Below are 20,199 nucleotides of genomic sequence, written 5' to 3'. Positions count from 1 at the left end.
ACGGTCCTATGTTGGAGCGTTCAGGCACACATCTGCCTATACTTATATTGGTTCTTTCATTCTTGCCCATACAATCCAATATCCAACTAATCCACACTCCCTTCTACTCTTCTTCAGTTTCTTGCATATACTAATACATGCACTCTCCCTCACCCTCTCCTCATCCACTCGAGCACATATGCCCAGTCTGTATTACCAATATCCCTTTCACACACACAGCTTCCATTTACTTCCGGTCAAGCCACATATATGCATTATTGAATCTTCAAGTATCTGCACAATCTCCCTTCCTTTCATTATTTACACTCCTAAGTTTTCATGTTGCAGTCATCTGAATGTCCCTTGTCCATTCCTTGGTCATCAGTTCTTGATCTGTCCAGATCTGAGGCTTTCCCATCTGTTTATAGCTAGATGTTGTAATCCCATGAGAGTTGGCCATTGATGCTTTCCATTTTCTAAAGAATTTAATTATCGGTAAATTATTTACTGTTCCCCTGTGCTAGGTGGTGTCGACCATCATCCACTCACTCAATGTAGTGGTACCTACTTTTCTTCCTTCACCATTATCATTCATTTTCTGTGTCTACCCTCCTCTCTTCCTATTTCTCCCATCTTTCCTGTTATTTTCAATTACACTTCATTCATTTTTCAGGTGGCTTTACACTGAGTGACAAGCCTAATGGTTTCCTGTAGGCCAGGAAGCCATTTACAGTGTAGGATGGTAACCATATAACCAACCCTTACATGTTTCCCACTTGTTAACTAGTGGGCTGGTGGAGGATTAGTGCCCCTCCCCATAAAACCACTAAGACAAACGGCCACCCCTTACGGGATTATGGAGTCTGGCTATAGACAGATAAATTGTTGTTCTTTTATAGAGTGGGTCATTAGCACTATGCAAACCTTTGTTCTTTTCAAACATGTAGGAAACATGTGAGTTTGGATGCTTATCTACCTCCTAATGGAATAAAAGTTTACCTGGTTTACAGGAAGCCATTGGCTTATCACTCAGTGCAGTCACCTGAGGTAAACCCTACATTGAATGAGTGGATTAAACATGCCTTGTGCTCACACATTCTGCTGTGTTCTTGTTTTTCTTTTTTTCTGGATCTTATCCACTCTGTTGTAATGGGGAATTGAAGTAGGATGATAATGACAAAAAAATTGCCTGCACAAATTACTCTACTAAGCTGCCAGTGAAATCATCCTCAGGTATAAATGAAACTCAAGATAGTGATAATCTTATTTATGAAAGTATTTGGTTCAGATTAGAATAATCTTTGTACAGTAGAGCAGGGGCAACAAGGACACAGGAAGCGAGTTCTTGACAAAAAGAGTGTCTTCATCCTCACCACCTTCGACAACTCACCATCAACAGATGCCACAGTATAACAGAGATTGCATTTTTCCAAGAACTCCATACACCACAGCGATTCTGAACCATCCCACAGGGGATGACTATGTACCCAGCATCCCACTCAATATGGACAGGGAAGGGGTAGTTACTAAAACTTGCTTAGTGTTCTGGGGCACCAGGAAGAGCTGGTTTTAAACAGCTGAATAATATGAGCACGATATTAAGGTGTTGTTGGTACAGGTGGTTGTATAACATCATTTCTTAATTTGTAACTAACATGAATATGCAGTGCAGTATTATGAAATGTTATGGCAACTATGAATGAACAAAATTAAAAGTACTGTCTGATGTTGTCATGGAAGTCGTGCAAATATTCAGTATATTACTGATATACCTCCATAGTTAAAGACAACATAAATGAGTCTTCCTGTACAAATAGAATATACACTGGTGGTTCAGGTGAGTGTGGTCTGAGGTGGATTTGGACACACGACACTGACCATGGTTTTTATTCATGAGTGTTGTAATGGTACTACTCAGCGCTTGCTCTCCTGTGTAGGAAAAATATGGTGACTCCATTGAAGGTATAATGGCAAAATAAATACTGAAAGCAGTGGAAGCTCTAAAAATCAATAACATATTCAAATGACTTCAGTAAAATAACCTGTTGAAATGTTGGATGTCAGTCAAAGTCTACAAAAGAACTTATTCCACATGGCAGTACACCAGACATGCATCTTTAACAGTTGTGCTGGCAGCAGCTGATAATCACTTATAACATTAATTTGAAAGAAAACAAATATACAGTATAGATAAAATTGCCAGTATATAAAAATCTGTGATTCAGAGCTTATTTTGATACAAATACAAGATGGTACTTGTAAAACAAAAACTGCATAAAATATTATCAAAGTAATAAGAAAGGCTGCACTGACTGGTATACTCACACTATATATCACTGTACACACCATAAATGCATCTTCCTGTTACTATGATACTGGTAGTATAATACAGTTTCTAGTATGACTTTCACTGAGATGTAGTATAATACAGTTTCTAGTGTGACTTTCACTGAGATGTAGTATAATACAGTTTCTAGAATGACTTCACTGAGATATTTCAGGGTCCTCGGCAGTCAGCAAGTCACAGGACATTCATAACACTGCCACACATCTGGTGACAACAGTGCCAGATGAACTTGCAATACCTTCTGAGAATAAACAAATTCATATGAAAAAAATCATAACTAAACATACAGTTCTGTGTTTTCTAGCACATTAATTTCCTAGTGCCACAAACAATGTATTAAAATAAATACAAAAAATTACAATAACCATCTACAGTATATTCTAAGCACCTTATAAAAAGGGACTTCTCTACAAATGATAACTAACAGTATAGTGCATTATTGTATATTGCATGGTCAATGGATGCAAACTTCAAAAAATGTTACCTTCAAACACTTTATCAAATTTCAACTCCACTAACAGAGCAGAACAGGCATTTTTTAACCCCCTTCAGACTGAGGGCATCTCGTATATTGTATGCTGGCTAGTGTTAGATGACTTAATGCAGTTCTCGTAGACCTCAGGCTGAAGGGGTGAAAGAAGGCTAAACAGTAAATTATCTGAAGGATGATCACCATACCTAACAGAAATGAAGATAGATTTATTACGGCACTGCAGGGAAGCTAAATTATAATATACACAAAATATCTACACAAGCAACACACACAATTCACATAAATCTGTTCCATTATACGATGCTCTTGGAAGCCCAGTAATCATGAACTAAAACTACCTTTATCTGCTGATGCCACAGAAAAACAATTAGAGAATCAAGTCCAAACGGTGCCCTTGCAGTGTCATAAACAGCGGTGGGTGATAAGGTGTGAAACTTTTGGAATGTGTGGCTTAAGTTGGACCCAATTGCAAGACAGCTTCACTTTAACTCACAAAACTAGTACAAAAATATCAAAATATTTTACTTATTGAACATTATAAGTAGCTTCCATCATATATGAACTGCAAGCACAATATGAACAGTATGTTAATTAACAATGACAAGGCAGGTGTATCTCCACTTTTGATACAGTCAGGTAGCATCACATGAGAACCTACATCAGCAAGTTTTGAAATCAGTGACCCTCACTTATAAGCCTATATTCTCATCAGTTAACAAGGCTTCTTAGCACCTCTTCCTTATTAGATTATTTCTCACTCAGTGTAATGTTACCTTCAGGTGACTTTTCATTGAGTGACAAGCTAAATGGTTTCCTGTAACCCAGGGAGTTACATATTATGTTGGGTCGTAAGGCAACAAATAGACACCTGGTGCTATAGAGAATCAAGGTGCTCCAACAGGATATGGCCAACAAAGGGTTTAATCTGAGTGGTTGGGGTTTACTGCTTGCATAATGCCACTTAGGGATAGTAGCTGGTCATTCTCAAATTAAACGTCAGGACTGAGTATCCTAGCTCCAGTGCCATATGCTCCCGATAAGGTAATAAAGAAAGAAGCAATAGCAATGGCAGTGTTATTTCAGCAATCAGTGTTGATATACACAGCATACAAAAGAACAAGCTGTTAATTAGGCTGTGCTAAAATGCTTCCTAAGCTGGTGAGCATATGGCCAACAGTGTTTTGCTGAATAAACTAAAGTATTGAAGCTGAATTTGGGGAGACTGACATATTTACAATGAAAGATGAGAATAACTTTCCAGAATTTCCCCAAACATTTGGTAAAATTGCAGATTTCAGTATTTAATGACATTTTTTAATGTTATTATTACTCTCCAGATGAATGCATTTAACTCTGGGTAAACATCTTGCAGTAAAGGAAACAGAATTTACTTCCATTAAACTCTACTAAAGACTTCCCCAGAGTTAAATAAAATTGTTAGGTGCTAAAGAATAAAAGGAAGATATTCTTGGGCTGAGGGGGTTACAATATGCATGTGATGCTGCCAAAGTTACTGACAGGAAATATCAAACAAATAAATTGCTTGTCTGTACAACACTCAAGAAAATGCTAAAATGCTATCACAATAATAACACTATTCACTACCAGTGGTGCAGTACCATTAGTAGCTTCAGATAGTGCATCTATATACATAAGAATCCTGGCAATACATTACACAGGTACAAAAATAAGTGAATGTCAAGCAGAGGTTCCTGTCTTCTTCTGGCACTCACACTCACTCCAGGGATAAACACATCTTGGTTGCACTCGGACGCCACATCAACACGGCACACATTGTCAGTGTGTCACATTTTAACCTGTGACAATATCATTGAGTAGCAGAGGACTGACAGCAGCTTACCTGAAAGCCTTCATGTGTTCACGTTTTTTGTATGGAGGAATGAAAATGAGATTTCCAGTTATTAGATGAAATGGCCAAGGTAACTGTGATGCATGAATGTCAGAAAGTGTGGTCAAATCTCTACTTCAAACTGATGCTCTTGCAGGCTCAAATGTGGCACACTGTACATCACTTTTAAAATATTCAAAATATTTAGAAATTTAAAGTAACTGGTCCCACATAAAATCAATGTACAATATACTGAATGTAAACAAGTCTTTACATACAAGAATGTCATAGTAAACAACCACTGCATACAAAATATCTTTATGTGATGATTCGTGTACCGCTGAACCAATGCCAAAACAAAGTTACCAATAAGAAAGCTTTTGATATTCTACACAGTGCACATTAATAAATACCAGTAAAGGTTAATTTTCTAGACTAAGTACAGTACAGTATCTAATGTGTTAATTAAACATGTTCAAAGGTTTTCCATGTATCAAAATCATCAAAGAAGTACAAGGGTCATCTGATTGCATCAAAACTTGACTGGGATAAAAACTGCACTTTTCACAATTACAAAATAGTCAAACACTCACAAAAATTTATCCTTGACAAAGAGTTGGCAGAAGGTTTGTGAAGCCCTTCTAAAATAAAGACCATAGGGCAATGTACCCTTTGTTCCACTGTTCTCAGACTTTCGTACTTTGTTTCTGGATCCTACCTTGTTCCATCCTCAGGTAGGAAAAAGGTATGAATAAAGATGATTGACATTCTGACATTAATTGTTTGGATGAGAGTGGCAGTGGTTAGACAAGTATGCCATACTGCATTTATTTATTATCACACCATGAATGGTATAACCTGTAATATAAAGTCGAGAATTTCAAAGTCTTGTATTAAGAGATGATGTAGCATGGATCATTTTCCTAGGCACGCAGCTGACAGTTTCTACCACTTCCATAGCTTCCTTTTCCTGTTTCTATATCCTACCCACTTCTTTGTGGTATATGTAATGGGAAACCTGGGTAGAATGATACTGACAGTATTCACTCAGGCAGCACTTCTGCAAAAGACTTCTGGCTTACTGTCATTTTGTTATGGTACAATCTGTTGCTTTTGTGTTTCTGTTGGAAGAGCGAAGTTGTTATTCAGCCTTCATAGTGTTTCTTGCAGACACGTTAACTAAAAAGATTTTGTATTTCAATACCAAATTCAAGAAAGGAAATACAGGTAAAACATTACTGAGTTTATAATATTGGATAGGAGCATGTGAAATATATAGTTTGGGTAGGGGTTGGTTAATATTATCTGAAGTGTAACTTTAGGTAACTGGAATACCGTACCAGCAAGCTGTTCTTTTGAGTCTATCAGCGGAATATTTACAAGGATACTGCAAAGGCAAAGGCATTATTCAGTACTTCATGTAAAAAACCTGAAACTACGTAAACTGTGTATAAAAGCTTTACAAAGTCGGACCTTTGATTAAAATCTTAGAGTTTAAAAACTACTGAACCACATGGCTATAAATGTGAGCTTTTATATAGTAGGTTATTTCTGATACAAAATTTGAGGAAGGGTTAAGGTCCTCTGGAAAATGACATCTAGTATTACCTCTTGAAAGTTACTGCAACATATGTTACTCAGTGAGTTCTCATTATTATAAGTTGCCTTTTCTTTTTTTTTACCTTTATTTGCTGTTAAGTTCTTAGTAAATTAGAGAAAACTTGCCCATTAGAGTTCCACTGCTATCAATGAGGTTGATTTGCCAGTTACCCCTAGTTTACAGTCTCACTTGTATGTAAAAAGTTGTGCTGTTTTTGACCTCATCCCAAAGTTATGACAATACCTGTACTCTGAGTCACTACATAACCCAAAAATCACAACTTTTTCCATACATCTGGTATTGTGAAGAGAAGGAACCAACAATTCACCTTTATTAGTAGCACTAGAGGTTTTATGATGCAATTTTTCTTAAATTACTGTGGACTTAAAAAATAAAATGTAAAAAAGTGTCATATAATGAAGACTTACTGTACTGTAGGAACATTAGTGACAAGCAGCTACTTACACAGCTTCATTCCATACCAGAAATATCTTACTATGACACCCACAGGATTGACACTTAAGTGCATCATGGTCATATGCTCAAAACATAAATCATGAAGGTGAAGGAAACCCACGAACTTTAATGATAATTTCTGAAGAAAAAGACAAAGATTAAATGTGTCAATCCTCCTTATAATATGGGATGCAGGCTTATCATTTCTAAAACCCATAAGCATTCCATGTCCTTAAAAATAAAAATGGGAGCTTGCCTTCTCCTCCATAATTTTAGTTCTATGCACATGGCCAAAATTCTCCTTCACACATACACATCTCACTATACATCTGAGCAGTTAGCTAACACATCCCTCTAGCATCAACACCACAAGTGCCGACACTTGCTCACATTACGTCTCACTCCTCTAGCACTAAACTACTGTATGTCATATAAAATCTACGTTCCACTCCAATCATGTGGGGGAGGGAAAAAAAAATCCATTCCCCAGCTATAGACTGTTCATGTCAGGTTGCACGTATAATGTAAAGATCACTGTCTAAAAATTGTGCGAATTAATCATAGCAAAATGGTGCTCTGAGATACTCCCGGTAGCAAAGTACAGTATTTATGTAAGAGTTAAGCCAGATGGGTGAGGCTAGCACAAACAGACCCACAAATAAGCAGCTCTGTGTGAGAACTGACATTCTGTGAATCTTAGGATTATATTCTTGGTGGCACAGGAGGCTTCACTGTCCCTCTTCCTTAGCAATATACTCTATAATATGCCTTATCATTCTCCTGTACACTACTGTATCTACATCATTTTAATGTTGATATACATAAAAGACTATACTGAGGTTAATGTGTTGAATAAACTGCTAAAGAGGTACTACAAAGCCTCCTATGCCACCAAAATACAACCCCCAGGGCTCAACTGACACCCCACACCTAAAGCTTTCGTCCATCACACTGCAGCAGCTTTAAAGCCCTACATGGATTATAAAATGCATCAACATTATACACATCACTTATGCAAATACCACCAGCACACACATACAGACATACATTCACATACACACACATAACATACAGCCATTTCCATTGGTTTGTTCAAATATCATTCTCCTCGGACTCAAAATCTTAGTTCTTCTTTGCATCCATGTTGGGTATGTAGTCGCGGGCCATGAGGCAGGCAAACACAGTCATGATCATCTTGGGCTTGACCTCTGTGATGTCCTCGGGCAGAGCATAGATGCGAGCACCAATCTTCCGTGCCATTGAGATTGCGTATTTGGCATTGGCTACATTATCCTGAGGGAAGAAAACAACAACTGTAATATAACACAATAAAACAGATTAATTTGTCTATCTGTTGATTCTCTAGTTCTTTACTGCCCCATCAGAAACAAAGAAGCCTGGGGACAGACTACTTAGTCCAGACATTCATGGCCAATACCCTGTCACTCCTTCATAAGCAGCACTATATGTGAGCAATAAATCCCAAACATCACCCCCACCCATGGGTATCCATCTGCTAATTACCCCTATATGGTTACCACCCAGTGTGCATTAAATGGTTTTCTTGAGTTACAGGAAACCAGTTGGCTCCTCATTAACATGGTCATAATTATCATCCTAACCCTACTTCCATTTGAGGGACAGGAAGGAAGCTGAAAGGTTTCTGTATAATTAGGCCGTGCAGCCACCCAGTTACTGATGCCAGTGCATAAAAGTGCCCCTCTCCAGCACCATTAAAGCACTTGTAGTCATCTTATGTCTCCTGCATACAAATAACAGCGTGGGGAATTTACCTTTATGTATAACCACAGTTGTCTGTGCATCTACTAGTACTTAACTCCCATCATTAACCTTTACCAATTATAATTCTCTCTCTCTCTCTCTCTCTCTCACCTCCTCCTCGCCGGTCATCTTCACAACATCGTAGTTAATGGTGCCAGGTTTGATGGCATCCACCAGATCGATGACAGCCATAGCATTGTTTAGACTGGCATCCTGGAAGCTGCGGATGCCTGACTTTTTGCCCGCTTCAGCCAGCTTGGTATTTACCCAAGTGATGATCTCAGCCTCCACTATTGGGTTGCCAGAGTCTGCCAACTGAGTTAGAATGGAGAGGGTGTAGGCTCGCATCAACTGCCAGATCAGTGCTGTGGAGGAAACAAAAATGACTGTTCACCTTTGTCTTAACCCCTTCAAACTGACAGCATATTTGTCTACTTTACTGGTATTCTCATTACCACTAAACAATTTTATCCAGTTTAGGTCAGATGTCTATTAATCAAGGCTGTATCTAACTTCTCTACTTTAAAAGGTCAGATGTCTGTTAATGACTGTATCTAACTCCTCTACTTTAAAATGTTTCTCCAAGGCTCAATAAAATCATATTTGGGTAGTAATACCAGAACAGAGAATACATCACTGATGTAAGTGGTTAAATGTATGAACTAAGCAACCTAATACTGGACCTTAATATTCCCAATGGGGTAATACTGAACAATGGATGAAAGACAAAAAATAAGAGCAACTCTGAGGATGGGATGGTATAACGTACAACTGTAGACTTAACCCGAGGCATCCCATCGACGTATGAGTACGTCGCAACGTTTTGTCACAGCTAGACCCATTGACGTACCAGTACGTCGCACAATTGCAAGGTTCATAATTTGCACAATTTTCAATTTTCGCGCATGATTTTTGGTACATATACACGGGACACCTTCCTCTACAAGATGCCAGGCAGGGACAATGCCTTACCCTGCATGACCCCCCCCCCCCCGGCATGCCACTGTCTCAGCAATTCACCTGTTACCAGTGACCCGGCCAATAGAGACATTCAGGGCCAGAGTGATTCCTCAATTGATGACAATGTGGAGGACAAAGTTTACGTAGCATTAGAGGAAGAAACAGTCAGAAATGATGATCAGGTAATGTCGCCAAAAAAGGTCAGGTATGTTGATGTGTTAATGAGTGAAACAATGCTTATATTGCCTATATTACTGTTTGAGAACCAATATACTCTCATACTACATATAAATTCGTACGAAATAAATAAATAAATACCGTTTATGAGTGGTGTGGAATAGTTACCCTACCACAGAACTCGTGAATTTTCGATGTTTCTCACCAAAAGCAGAGGTTTGAGCCAAAATTTTTTTTTCCAAAATTGGTCGGGATTGGGGGGAGTCAGCGGTGGAAAATCAGTCGGGATGGGGCGAGTTAAGTATGAGACTTATGCACTTCATACTATAAGTACTATAATTCCCTATGGGAAGGAGGGGAAAGAATACCTCCTCAGTATCCTGCTTGTTGTGAGATGCAACTAAAAGGGGCCTTTTTGTCTCTAGTCTTTCTCTCTTTACTGTCTTCTCTTGTGTCCTACTTCTATTCTTGATATTTCCATGTTTCTTCCGGACTTTTTTCCCCTCCACTTCTGTCAGGTTAGATGCTTGGTTTCATGGCATGAATAAATTAAGGACCATCCACTGACACTGACCCTTCCTTCCTTCCTTCCTTCCTGGATCATGCCTTTCAGCCAACTGATTAATTAAGCCACTTCCTCACTGGGCCACTTCCTCATCAAGCCACTTCATAGTCAAGCTGGTTCATCGCCAAGTCACTTCATCACCAAGCCCACTTCTACACTAAGACCACTTCAGTGCCATGATCATTTAAAACACCAAGACCACTTCATCATCTAGACCACTTCTATGCCAAGACCACTTCAACACCAAGACCACTTCTATGCAAAGACCACTCAACACCTACTCCACTTCAAGGCCAAGGTAATTTCTGTATCTACTTTCCTGTCCCTGTTCCTTTGCTTTAAATTAAGTGATGTACCACTCACTTCTATGCAAAGACCACTCAACACCTACTCCACTTCAAGGCCAAGGTAATTTCTGTATCTACTTTCCTGTCCCTGTTCCTTTGCTTTAAATTAAGTGATGTACCACTCCTCTGCTAAGATCACTTCAACGTCAAGACCACTTCAGTGCAAAGACCACTTCGTTGGCTAGACCACGTCATTGCCAAAACCACTTCAACACTAAAATCACTTCTATACAAAGACCACTTCAGCGTCAACTCCACTTCAATGCCATGACCACCTCTATGTCTCCTTTCCCGTTTCTGTTCCTCTGTTTGTCAAATATTTTTGCTCTCTACTATCCCTCTCAGGACAAAAGAAATCATATCTTTCGTAATCTTGTTACCATCCAATGAATCCATTCACTCTGGGAGTGGCTTTCTCTGTAAATGTTAGTAGTGCATTTATGATGAAAAACTTAAATCTTAAGTACTGACCAAGGGTGAGGGTCGGGTTGCCTTCTGCCAGGTCCTGCCCTGCGATGCCCACCAGACTGAATTTGAGTTGTTTTCCAAGTTCCACAGCATAGTTGCAGTTCTCTAGCTTTTCCATGAACTTCTTGAGCTTGCTGAATTTACTGTACAAACAAGGAGAAAAGTATGCATGAAAACAAATGGAGGCTTAGATTAATGCCTGTCAACTACCCCAAAATTTAAAATGTGGCTCATATACTCCTGATAAGGCAGTACTGTAAATTACTGGATATTATATGGATGGACGGTACACATTAATAACCACACTTGACATAGTTATTGTACAGTCAGGGACAAAATTTTACCAAATATTTCACCATTTCTGACTGCTGGCTAATGTTTCTAAACCGAGAGTGGCTTGGTAAGGGATGCTTTCTATAGCGAGATAAGTAGAGTGGTGGCTGAACAGAGAGCCGTTGACAGAGGCATTAATGAACAGTACAGAACCCTCAAGAACAAACTCTTGAGATTTATTGATGCAGTATGTGGCTGGACAAGAGGCCCACCAAGACATAAAGTAACTTGGTGGTGGGATGAGGGGTGTAGAAGCTGCGGTTAAGGAGAAAAGAAGGCTTCTCTGGGAACAGAAGAAGGGTGGTAACAAAGAGGAATACTTGGCTGCCATGCGTAGGGCTAGAAGAGAGGTATACAGGGTGAAGTCTGAGTCACAGAGACTTTTGCTTGATAATCTAAATCGTGTGGAAAGGAAGAAAATGATATTTAAGGTGGCAAATCAGGTGAAGAGGAAGAATTACGATATTATAGGTGAGCAGTGTGTGAAGAATGATAAAGTAAGGGTAGTGGTGAACAGTGGAGGTATGAAAGATTCATGGAGACAGCATTATAACCTGCTGTTGAATGAGGAGTTTGACTGAGACAGGGAAGGTTTGGAGCCAGCAGACCCAGTGTTTTGCACTTGTCCTTTGATGCTGCTACTGTGAGTGAGGCACTAGGCAGCATGCAAGGTGGGGAAGACAGCAGGTGTGTCTGGAGTGACTGCTGAAATGTTGGTGTGAGGTTAGTCACTGACCTGATAAATACTGCATCAATAATTCTCAAGAGGTTGTACTTGAGGGTTCTGTACTGTTCATTAATGCCTCTGTCAACAGCTCCCTGTTCATCCACCACTCTACTCATATTTATCTACTCATATGAGTGTGTTGTCCCAGATGATTGGCTGAAGACTGTAATTGTAAATGTGAAAAAGGGGAAGGGTGATGCCCTGAAATGAGGATATTATAGAGGTATAAAGCTTTTAGATCAGATAATGATGGAGTGGAGAGAGTACTAGAAGGTATGATTAAAGAAAGGGTAAATACTGATGAGATGCAGTTAAGGTTTATGCCAGGCAGGGGGACCACTGATGCCATATTCATTGCTCGACAGCTTCAGGAAAAATATATAGGAAAGAAAAGGAAACCGTACTTTGTTTTTGTTGATTAGAAGGTCTTTGACAAAGTCCCTAGAGAGGTGGTGAAGTGGGGAATGAGAAAGCTTGGGATTGAGGAGTGGCTGGTTACGGTGGTTATGGCCATGTATGTGGGTGCTCACACCCAGGTAAGAGTGAATGGAGCTTTAAGTGATGAGTTGTCCATGAATGTTGGTGTGCATCAGGGGTTAGTTTTGAGTCCCATGTTTATCATGGTACTTGAAGCCCTCTCACGTGACTTTAGAAATGGACTCCTGTGGGAGATGTTGTATGCTGATGATTTGGTGTTGACTGCAGAAAATGAAAGGGAGGCAGAGGAAAGATTTAGGAAATGGAGACATGATATGGGGCACAAGGGCTCAAGAGTAAATGCAGATAAAACAAAAGTGATGATATCTAGAGCTGGTGGCAGTACAGTCAAAGAAGAGGGAGAGTGGCCATGTGCAATTTGCCACAAGAGCGTGGGAAGTAATTCCATCTTGCGCAGTCTTTGTGATAGTGGGTGCATAAGATATGTAGTGGTATTAGAGGCAGACTGTGAGAAAGTGCTGATTTTATGTGTGCCTCATGTCAGGGAGAGCAGGTGGAGATTGTCAGGTGTGAAAGGATTGAACTTGCTGGTGAGTGTCTTGAGTGTGTAAGAGTGTTGTTAATTGGGAGACATGTTATGTGTTGGAGGTGGGGCCGGAGCTAGCTCTGTGGCTAGGGTGAGGAGTGGTTGGAAAAGTTCAGGGAGCTGTTGCTTCTCCTGATATTGAGAGGGCTCTCCCTACATGCCAAGGAATCTTTGTATGCAGCATGTGTTAAGAGTGTAGTGTTGTCTGGCAGTAAGACCTGGGCAATAAAGGAAGAGGATATTCACAGGCTCAGATGTACAGAAATGACAATGATCAGGTGGATGTGCAGTGTGTCCCTGAGTGCAAGGCCTGGGGGAAATAGGCTTATGATGGAAGAGTTGAAAGGTAGGATGGGACTGGAGTGTATTGGTGTTGTGATGAGGAGAGGTAGATTGAGGTGGTTTGGCCATGTGGAGAGGATGGAGGATGATAACTGAGTGCAGAAAGTGAGAAGCGTTAACATTAGGAGTGGGGTTGCAAGGGGTAGACCAAAAACAGATCTGGGACAAGATCATTAAGTGTGACCTCAGCGTTAAAGGACTGAACAGGGAGGTTGCCAGAGATCGAGCAGCATGGAAAGCCACCATTAGGTGACCAAGGCTGACATATGCAAGCATGTTGGAGCCTTCAAAAACAAAACAAAACGAATAGATGCTTATTAAGCATTCATTTAAAGTACAAACATCATCATCCTGACCTTTTATTGTGCCTAAGGATAAGGAGAGCCAGGAAAAAAAATATATGCACACACACACACACACACACACACACACACACACACACACACACACACACACACACAGTGGGACTGCATCAACTCACGTATGAACGCGCTTCCAGTCAACCACACCCGGACGGATGATGTCATAGAGCTGGAAGATGATGATACCGTCAGCCAGGTCAGAGTAGAGCCAGTTGACGTGTGGATTGACGCCCATGCTGTTCATCCAGTTGCGGTATGCTGGCACACAGGAAAAGCAGGTTATTGTTAGTTCTCATTTATGGTTTTCAATTAAACCCTCCACTTCGAGAATGTTTATTATTATTATTATTATTATTTTTATTATACATGATTGGTGGGGGTGTGCAGAGAAGGAATGCAGTGCCAGGAAACGTGAACTCACACAGATGAAGAATGCTGTGAAGCGGCTGAAAAAAGGGAAAGCAGCTGGGGTTGATGAGAGGTATGCAGAGATGATTAAGTGTAGTGGAGAGAGTGGAATGAAGTGCTTGTTGGAGGTCTGTAAGAAGGCATGGATGATTGAAACTGTGCCAGCAGTGGAAAAAGGCTGTGACTGTATCCCTGTACAAAAATGAAGGTGAGCAAAGTGAGTGCAAGAATTATTGTGGCATAAGTTTACTGAGTGTGGTAGGGAAGATACTGTATATGGAAGAATTATTACAGAGAAAGTAAAAGAGAAATCAGAAGTCCTAGTGAGTGATGAATATGGTGGCTTTAGGAGTGGCGGAGGATGTGTGGATTAAATATTTGCAGTAAGACAGATAATGGACAAGGCTTGGGAGGACTATAAAGTGTATGTGGCATTCATGGATCTGGAAAAACCATACAACAAAGTAGACAGAGAAAGACTGTGGAAGGTTTTGCACATGTATGGTGTAGATGGTAAGCTGCTAGGTGCCGTCAGGAGTTTTTATGATGGTAGTGCTGAGCTCAAGGATGTTTCTTTTGTATTATTCTTGCTGTCTCCTGAAAAATTTGTTTACTGCAGAGCAGACTTTTGAACTAAATGGTTTGTCATAGTCTTAACCCCTTCATTTCAAGAGGCCTTTCCTGAACTGAGTAAAATTTGTCTGGTAACAGAAAGAGTAAGCTAAACTGGATGTCATCTAGATTCAAGGAGTTAAAACAGGCAGCATTTCAGTGGTCTGATAATATTTCACAGTGGTCATGATTCATTCAATTCACCCCAACATAATGAAAATGGGGAAATGAGAGACAGTGTTGGTGTGTTTCAGGATGTGAAAGCAACTGAAACAGTGAGTGGTAGTGTGAAGAAATGTGAGAAACTGTGATGAAAAAGGGGGGAGCTGGTGAGACAGGAAGGAGGGGTGAAGGCAACAAGAGGAAGAAAGGGGGGGGAGGGGCAGTATCCATCTCTCCACTTCCTTTATGAAAGTATCGTGAGAAAGTGGGTAGCCTTGGTAGACATATGCATAACAGATGGACTAACGGATGGAATGAGATGTAATCAGATATAAACACAAAGAAAACAGACAAACACAAATGGTTAAGCAGAAAATACAGTACAGACAGTCCTCAACAGGTCAGGGATATGTTAAAAAATTAAACAACTTTTTCCAAATACTGTATGTGTAACTGGTACTAAAAATGGGGTAACTGACAAATCAGCTTTATAGTTAGCAATTAAACTTTAATGATCAATTTTCTGCAATCTACCACTGACTTAAACATATCAAATATGGCACCTTATAACAAGGAATTACAGTGGACAGAATGTCATCCTTACCATCATTTACCCTATTTTTCAATAATAAATGGGATGAGTTGCATCAGGAAATTAGGTGCTGATCCAAGAATATATGAGAAATAAGAATTAGCTGAACCCACTGTATTCCTCAATATTCATAGGTTCAGATGTACAAAAATGACGATGATTGGATGGATGTGTAATGCATCTTTGAATGAGAGGCCTGGGTGAGGGATGGGGGAAGGAATGAGACTGAAGAGTTGAGAGGAAGGATGGCACTTGAATATATTGGTGTTGTGATAAGGAGTGGTAAGCTAGACTGAGATAGGTTGGGCATATTGTGAGGATGAAGGATGACAATTGGGTATAGATGATGAGAGGTGTGAACGTCATGGGTAGGGTTGTGAGAGACTGACCAAAAAAGACCTGGGACAAGGTCAAAGAGTGTGACTTTTCGGATAAGGGACTGAATAGGAGGCTGCCAGAGATCAAGCAGCATGGAGAGCCATCACTAGACGACCAAGGCCAATGCAGCAAGCATGGTGGAGACTTTATAAATGATACAATACAATATGGTGGAGGCTGCCAGAGATCAAGCAGCATGGAGAGCCACCACTGGATGACCAAGGCCAATGCAGCAAGCATGGTGGAGCCTTTATAATTGATACAATACAATATGATGGACTGACACACACACATATTGATGAAAAGAAAAACTGATTGATGGATACAGAGATGTACATAGAGGGAGAAAAATAAAATAAACAGGGCCAGACAATATGACTGGTTGATATACTGATTAAACAGCGGCACAACTCACTCTTCTCCTCCCTGGTCTCCTCAATATGGTCAAGTGCCTCAAAGTCGATGTTGTCAGGTTTGTCAAGACCGGGGTGGTTGTTGAAGAGGTTGGCCACAAAGGCAACGTTTAGCTTGTAAACACCCTCTACCACATCCTGAGGGGTGAGGAAGCTGCGGCAACCCAGTTTCTCTGCCTGTTGCAACATGATCTCTGCACGTGCGATCAAGTCATGTTCCTGTGCAGTTGAGGAGGAATTAAAGTTAGTAACTGAATAGGGTAAACCAATAACATCCTATCTTATATTGAAGTACAGGGAGGCCTGAGGCTAGGTTACTGTAGTCCAGATCATATATGGATAAGAGACTGACATTTAGTAACTGTCACAGGCACATAATACAAGATATGACACTTAGCCATCGTAAATAAACTGTAATAAAAAAAGAAATTCAGTTCAATACTACCCCCTTCAAGGTACAGTATTCCCCAAGTAGTTTTACTGTCATGATGTCACTGATGTGTTCCAAACACATTTTTCCATAAAAGTGTTATTGCGATTCTGGCAAGGTTAATTGGTTGCAATGGAACTTTAACAGGATGTGTGTGTGTGTGTGTGTGTGTGTGTGTGTGTGTGTGTGTGTGTGTGTGTGTGTGTGTGTGTGTGTGTGTGTGTGTGTGTGTGTGTGTGTGTGTGTGTGTGTGTGTGTGTGTGTGTGTGTGTGTGTGTGTGTGTGTGTGTGTGTGTGTGTGTGTGTGTGTGTGTGTGTGTGTGTGTGTGTGTGTGTGTGTGTGTGTGTGTGTGTGTGTGTGTGTGTGTGTGTGTGTGTGTGTGTGTGTGTGTGTGTGTGTGTGTGTGTGTGTGTGTGTGTGTGTGTGTGTGTGTGTGTGTGTGTGTGTGTGTGTGTGTGTGTGTGTGTGTGTGTGTGTGTGTGTGTGTGTGTGTGTGTGTGTGTGTGTGTGTGTGTGTGTGTGTGTGTGTGTGTGTGTGTGTGTGTGTGTGTGTGTGTGTGTGTGTGTGTGTGTGTGTGTGTGTGTGTGTGTGTGTGTGTGTGTGTGTGTGTGTGTGTGTGTGTGTGTGTGTGTGTGTGTGTGTGTGTGTGTGTGTGTGTGTGTGTGTGTGTGTGTGTGTGTGTGTGTGTGTGTGTGTGTGTGTGTGTGTTCTTACCTAATTGTATCTTTACAGGAATGAGTCAAGCTTGTACTCTCCCATGTATTAAACCATTTTTATCATACATATCCTTAAATATATGAATAGTTCTGGCACACACTACCATATTTCATTCGGCAGTGCATTCCACTGATCAGTTCCCCTATTTGGGAAACTGAATTTCCTTACGTCTTTATCGCCTCTCTTTTTATGTAGTTTTTTGCAGTGTCCTCTTGCTGATGCTTCCCCATAGGTTATATATTCATTTATGTCTATTTTCTCTTTCCCTGAGATGCATTTATATAGCATAATCTTGTCTCCTCTTTTCCTTCTCTCCTGTAGTGTTGGTAGATTCAGTTTTTCCAGCCTTTCTTTGTAGCTTAGATCCCTTAAGCTTGGTACCCATCTTGTAGCTGCCCTTTGTACTTTTGCAATCTTATATATGTGTTTATTGAGATGAGGATTCCAGACTATTGATGCATACTCCAGCATTGGTCTGATGAATGATGTTTATTATCTTTCTCAGCATGTCTTCCTTTATATATGTGAATACTATACTCATATTAGCAAGAAGTGTATACATGTTATGTACCTTCTCACTGCTGTGGTCAGCCGGAGATAGTCTGTTGCTGATAATCAATCCTAGGTCCTTCTCCCTTTCTAATATGTGTTGGGTTGATCTTCCCAACTTATAATCCCAATCTGGACTTTTTTACACTTTTACCAGACTTAATTACATGACACTTATCCACATTACATTCCATTTGTCATTTACTGCTCCATTCATGAAGCTTATTTAATTCTTGTAGCTCTTTGCAAGAATCATTTAGTAATTTTCCTTCGTATTTTTGCATCATCCACAAACATATTTACATAGCTTCCATTTCCAGTGTTACTGTCTGTGTCATTTATATATATTAAAAATATAATTGGTGCCAGCAATGAGCCCTGTGGAACTCCACTAGTCACTTCCTTCCATGATTAGTAATTTCCCCATAGTACTCTTCTCATTTCCCTTTTTCTGGGAAAATGCTGCATCCAACAGTACTGGTTGCCTTGGATACCTCCTTGATGGTACAGTTTCCGTGAAAGTCTTTTGTGCGGTACTCTGTCAAATGCTTTCTTAAAATCTAAACAGATACTGTTCACCCATCCTTCTCTTTCCTGTAATGTTTCTGTAACTCTGTCATAGTAGCTTAATAGATTAGTAACACATGATTTTCCCTTTCTAAAACTGAACTGCCTTTCTGTTAACATAATGTGTTCTTCTAGATGGTTTACCCAAACTTTTCTTATCAGATTTTCTAGTACCTTACAACACTGGTCAGTGATACTGGTCAGTAGTTGAGTGATTCTGTCTATTCCCTTTCTTGAGTAAGGGAATATTTGCATTCTTCCAAATAGCAGGTAGTTTACCTTGACCTATGGACTCCTTGAATATTAAATACAATGGTCTACTTAACTCTTTTGCACATTAATGTTGCACCCAACCTGAAATTTCATCAGGACCATATGCTTTTCCTTTGTCTAATTTACTTAACTCTTTCAGTACTTCTTTTTCTGATATATGTACAATATATGTTCCATATCAACTCTTTCAAAATTATTTGCTTTTGTAAAAACTGATGGGAAGTTTTTATTTAGTGCTTCACAAATATCTTTCTCTTGTGTATACTGTAGATGATCCACTTGTCCATAATGGACCATATTTTATCCTTAACTTTGGTTTTGCTTCAGATATAGCTGTCAAATAGCCTAGGTTGATCTCTACTTTTATTTATAATGTCTTCCTCAAACTGTCTCTGGGCCTCCCTCCTTATCTTTGTATAATCATTTCATGCCTGTTTATAATTATTATATGCCCTCTCACTATTGTGTCCTCTGTATCTATTCCACAGCAAATCTCTTTTTCCTGTGTGTGTGTGTGTGTGTGTGTGTGTGTGTGTGTGTGTGTGTGTGTGTGAGAGAGAGAGAGAGAGAGAGAGAGAGAGAGAGAGAACTTAACATCCTTGAGCAGGTGAAGTGTTTTAGTTCATTCAACATCTTTAATCATTGAAGTATTTGAGTTCATTCACCATTTTTCAAAAGGTGAAATATTTTTGTAATTCTGGTTGTCTCCTGATGATTTTTTCACTTAGGGCGCACTGCTACTTGTGATGTGAAGGGATTAGTGAAGGCTATATCAAACTCTTTCAGTAGTAGTAGTTGTTCCCTAGGCAGTCTGGCTGAACAGGCTCGAGACTCTAGGGAAGGCTATGGCCAAGACTGGGCTTTCCCACAGAGCTCTCAAAGAGCGTATACTGTGTTGTTGGCACAGGCGATATTGTGCAATGCAGTCTTCCATAATGTGCTTAATAGTATGGGATGCTGTGATGCACCCTGGACAGGCATCAGTGATGGAGTCATCCAACCTCTTCTGATAACTCAAGAGGGCTGGATGACGCCCACATGTCAGCCTGGCCAGGTGGACCCTATCCTCACGAGGGAAGTAGGATTCAGAAGGGTGGATATCAGGAAGCCGTGCATGCAGCTGTCTGTTGTCTTTGAGTGACTGAATGGAGCAGTGAGTGATCTGAGCATGGATACGCTTCTGGAAGCTGGTTTGAGGTGGGCAAGGTGGGCGAAATGACTATATTTGTGTATGACAGTGTGTGCTGGGTATTGTTTTGATGTTCCTTGGTGTGTGCGGATGTGC

General features: G+C 40.2%; 1 protein-coding gene across 1 annotated transcript in view; it reads right to left on the bottom strand.

Annotated features, from left to right (window-relative positions):
• Window positions 1-7,580: 7,580 nt before the first annotated feature.
• Fim (plastin-2 fimbrin) overlaps window positions 7,581-20,199 on the bottom strand; it is a 109,764-nt gene continuing 97,145 nt past the window's right edge. Inside the window, exons 7-11 of the mRNA XM_080267821.1 lie at window positions 16,379-16,595; window positions 13,931-14,069; window positions 11,027-11,166; window positions 8,618-8,871; window positions 7,581-8,017 (exon numbers count right to left, since the gene is read on the bottom strand). Coding sequence (XP_080123947.1) covers window positions 7,847-8,017; window positions 8,618-8,871; window positions 11,027-11,166; window positions 13,931-14,069; window positions 16,379-16,595 — 921 coding nt within the window. The 3' untranslated portion in view covers window positions 7,581-7,846. The remainder of the gene's footprint in view (window positions 8,018-8,617; window positions 8,872-11,026; window positions 11,167-13,930; window positions 14,070-16,378; window positions 16,596-20,199) is intronic.

The sequence above is a fragment of the Coenobita brevimanus genome, chromosome 25 (genome assembly GCF_032717465.1).
Source record: "Coenobita brevimanus isolate Jiangsu-jjx chromosome 25, ASM3271746v2, whole genome shotgun sequence".
In the NCBI taxonomy this organism is placed as follows: domain Eukaryota; kingdom Metazoa; phylum Arthropoda; class Malacostraca; order Decapoda; family Coenobitidae; genus Coenobita; species Coenobita brevimanus.
The sequence above is the reverse complement of the archived record's forward strand: the minus strand, read 5'-3'. Positions and strand labels throughout refer to the sequence as shown.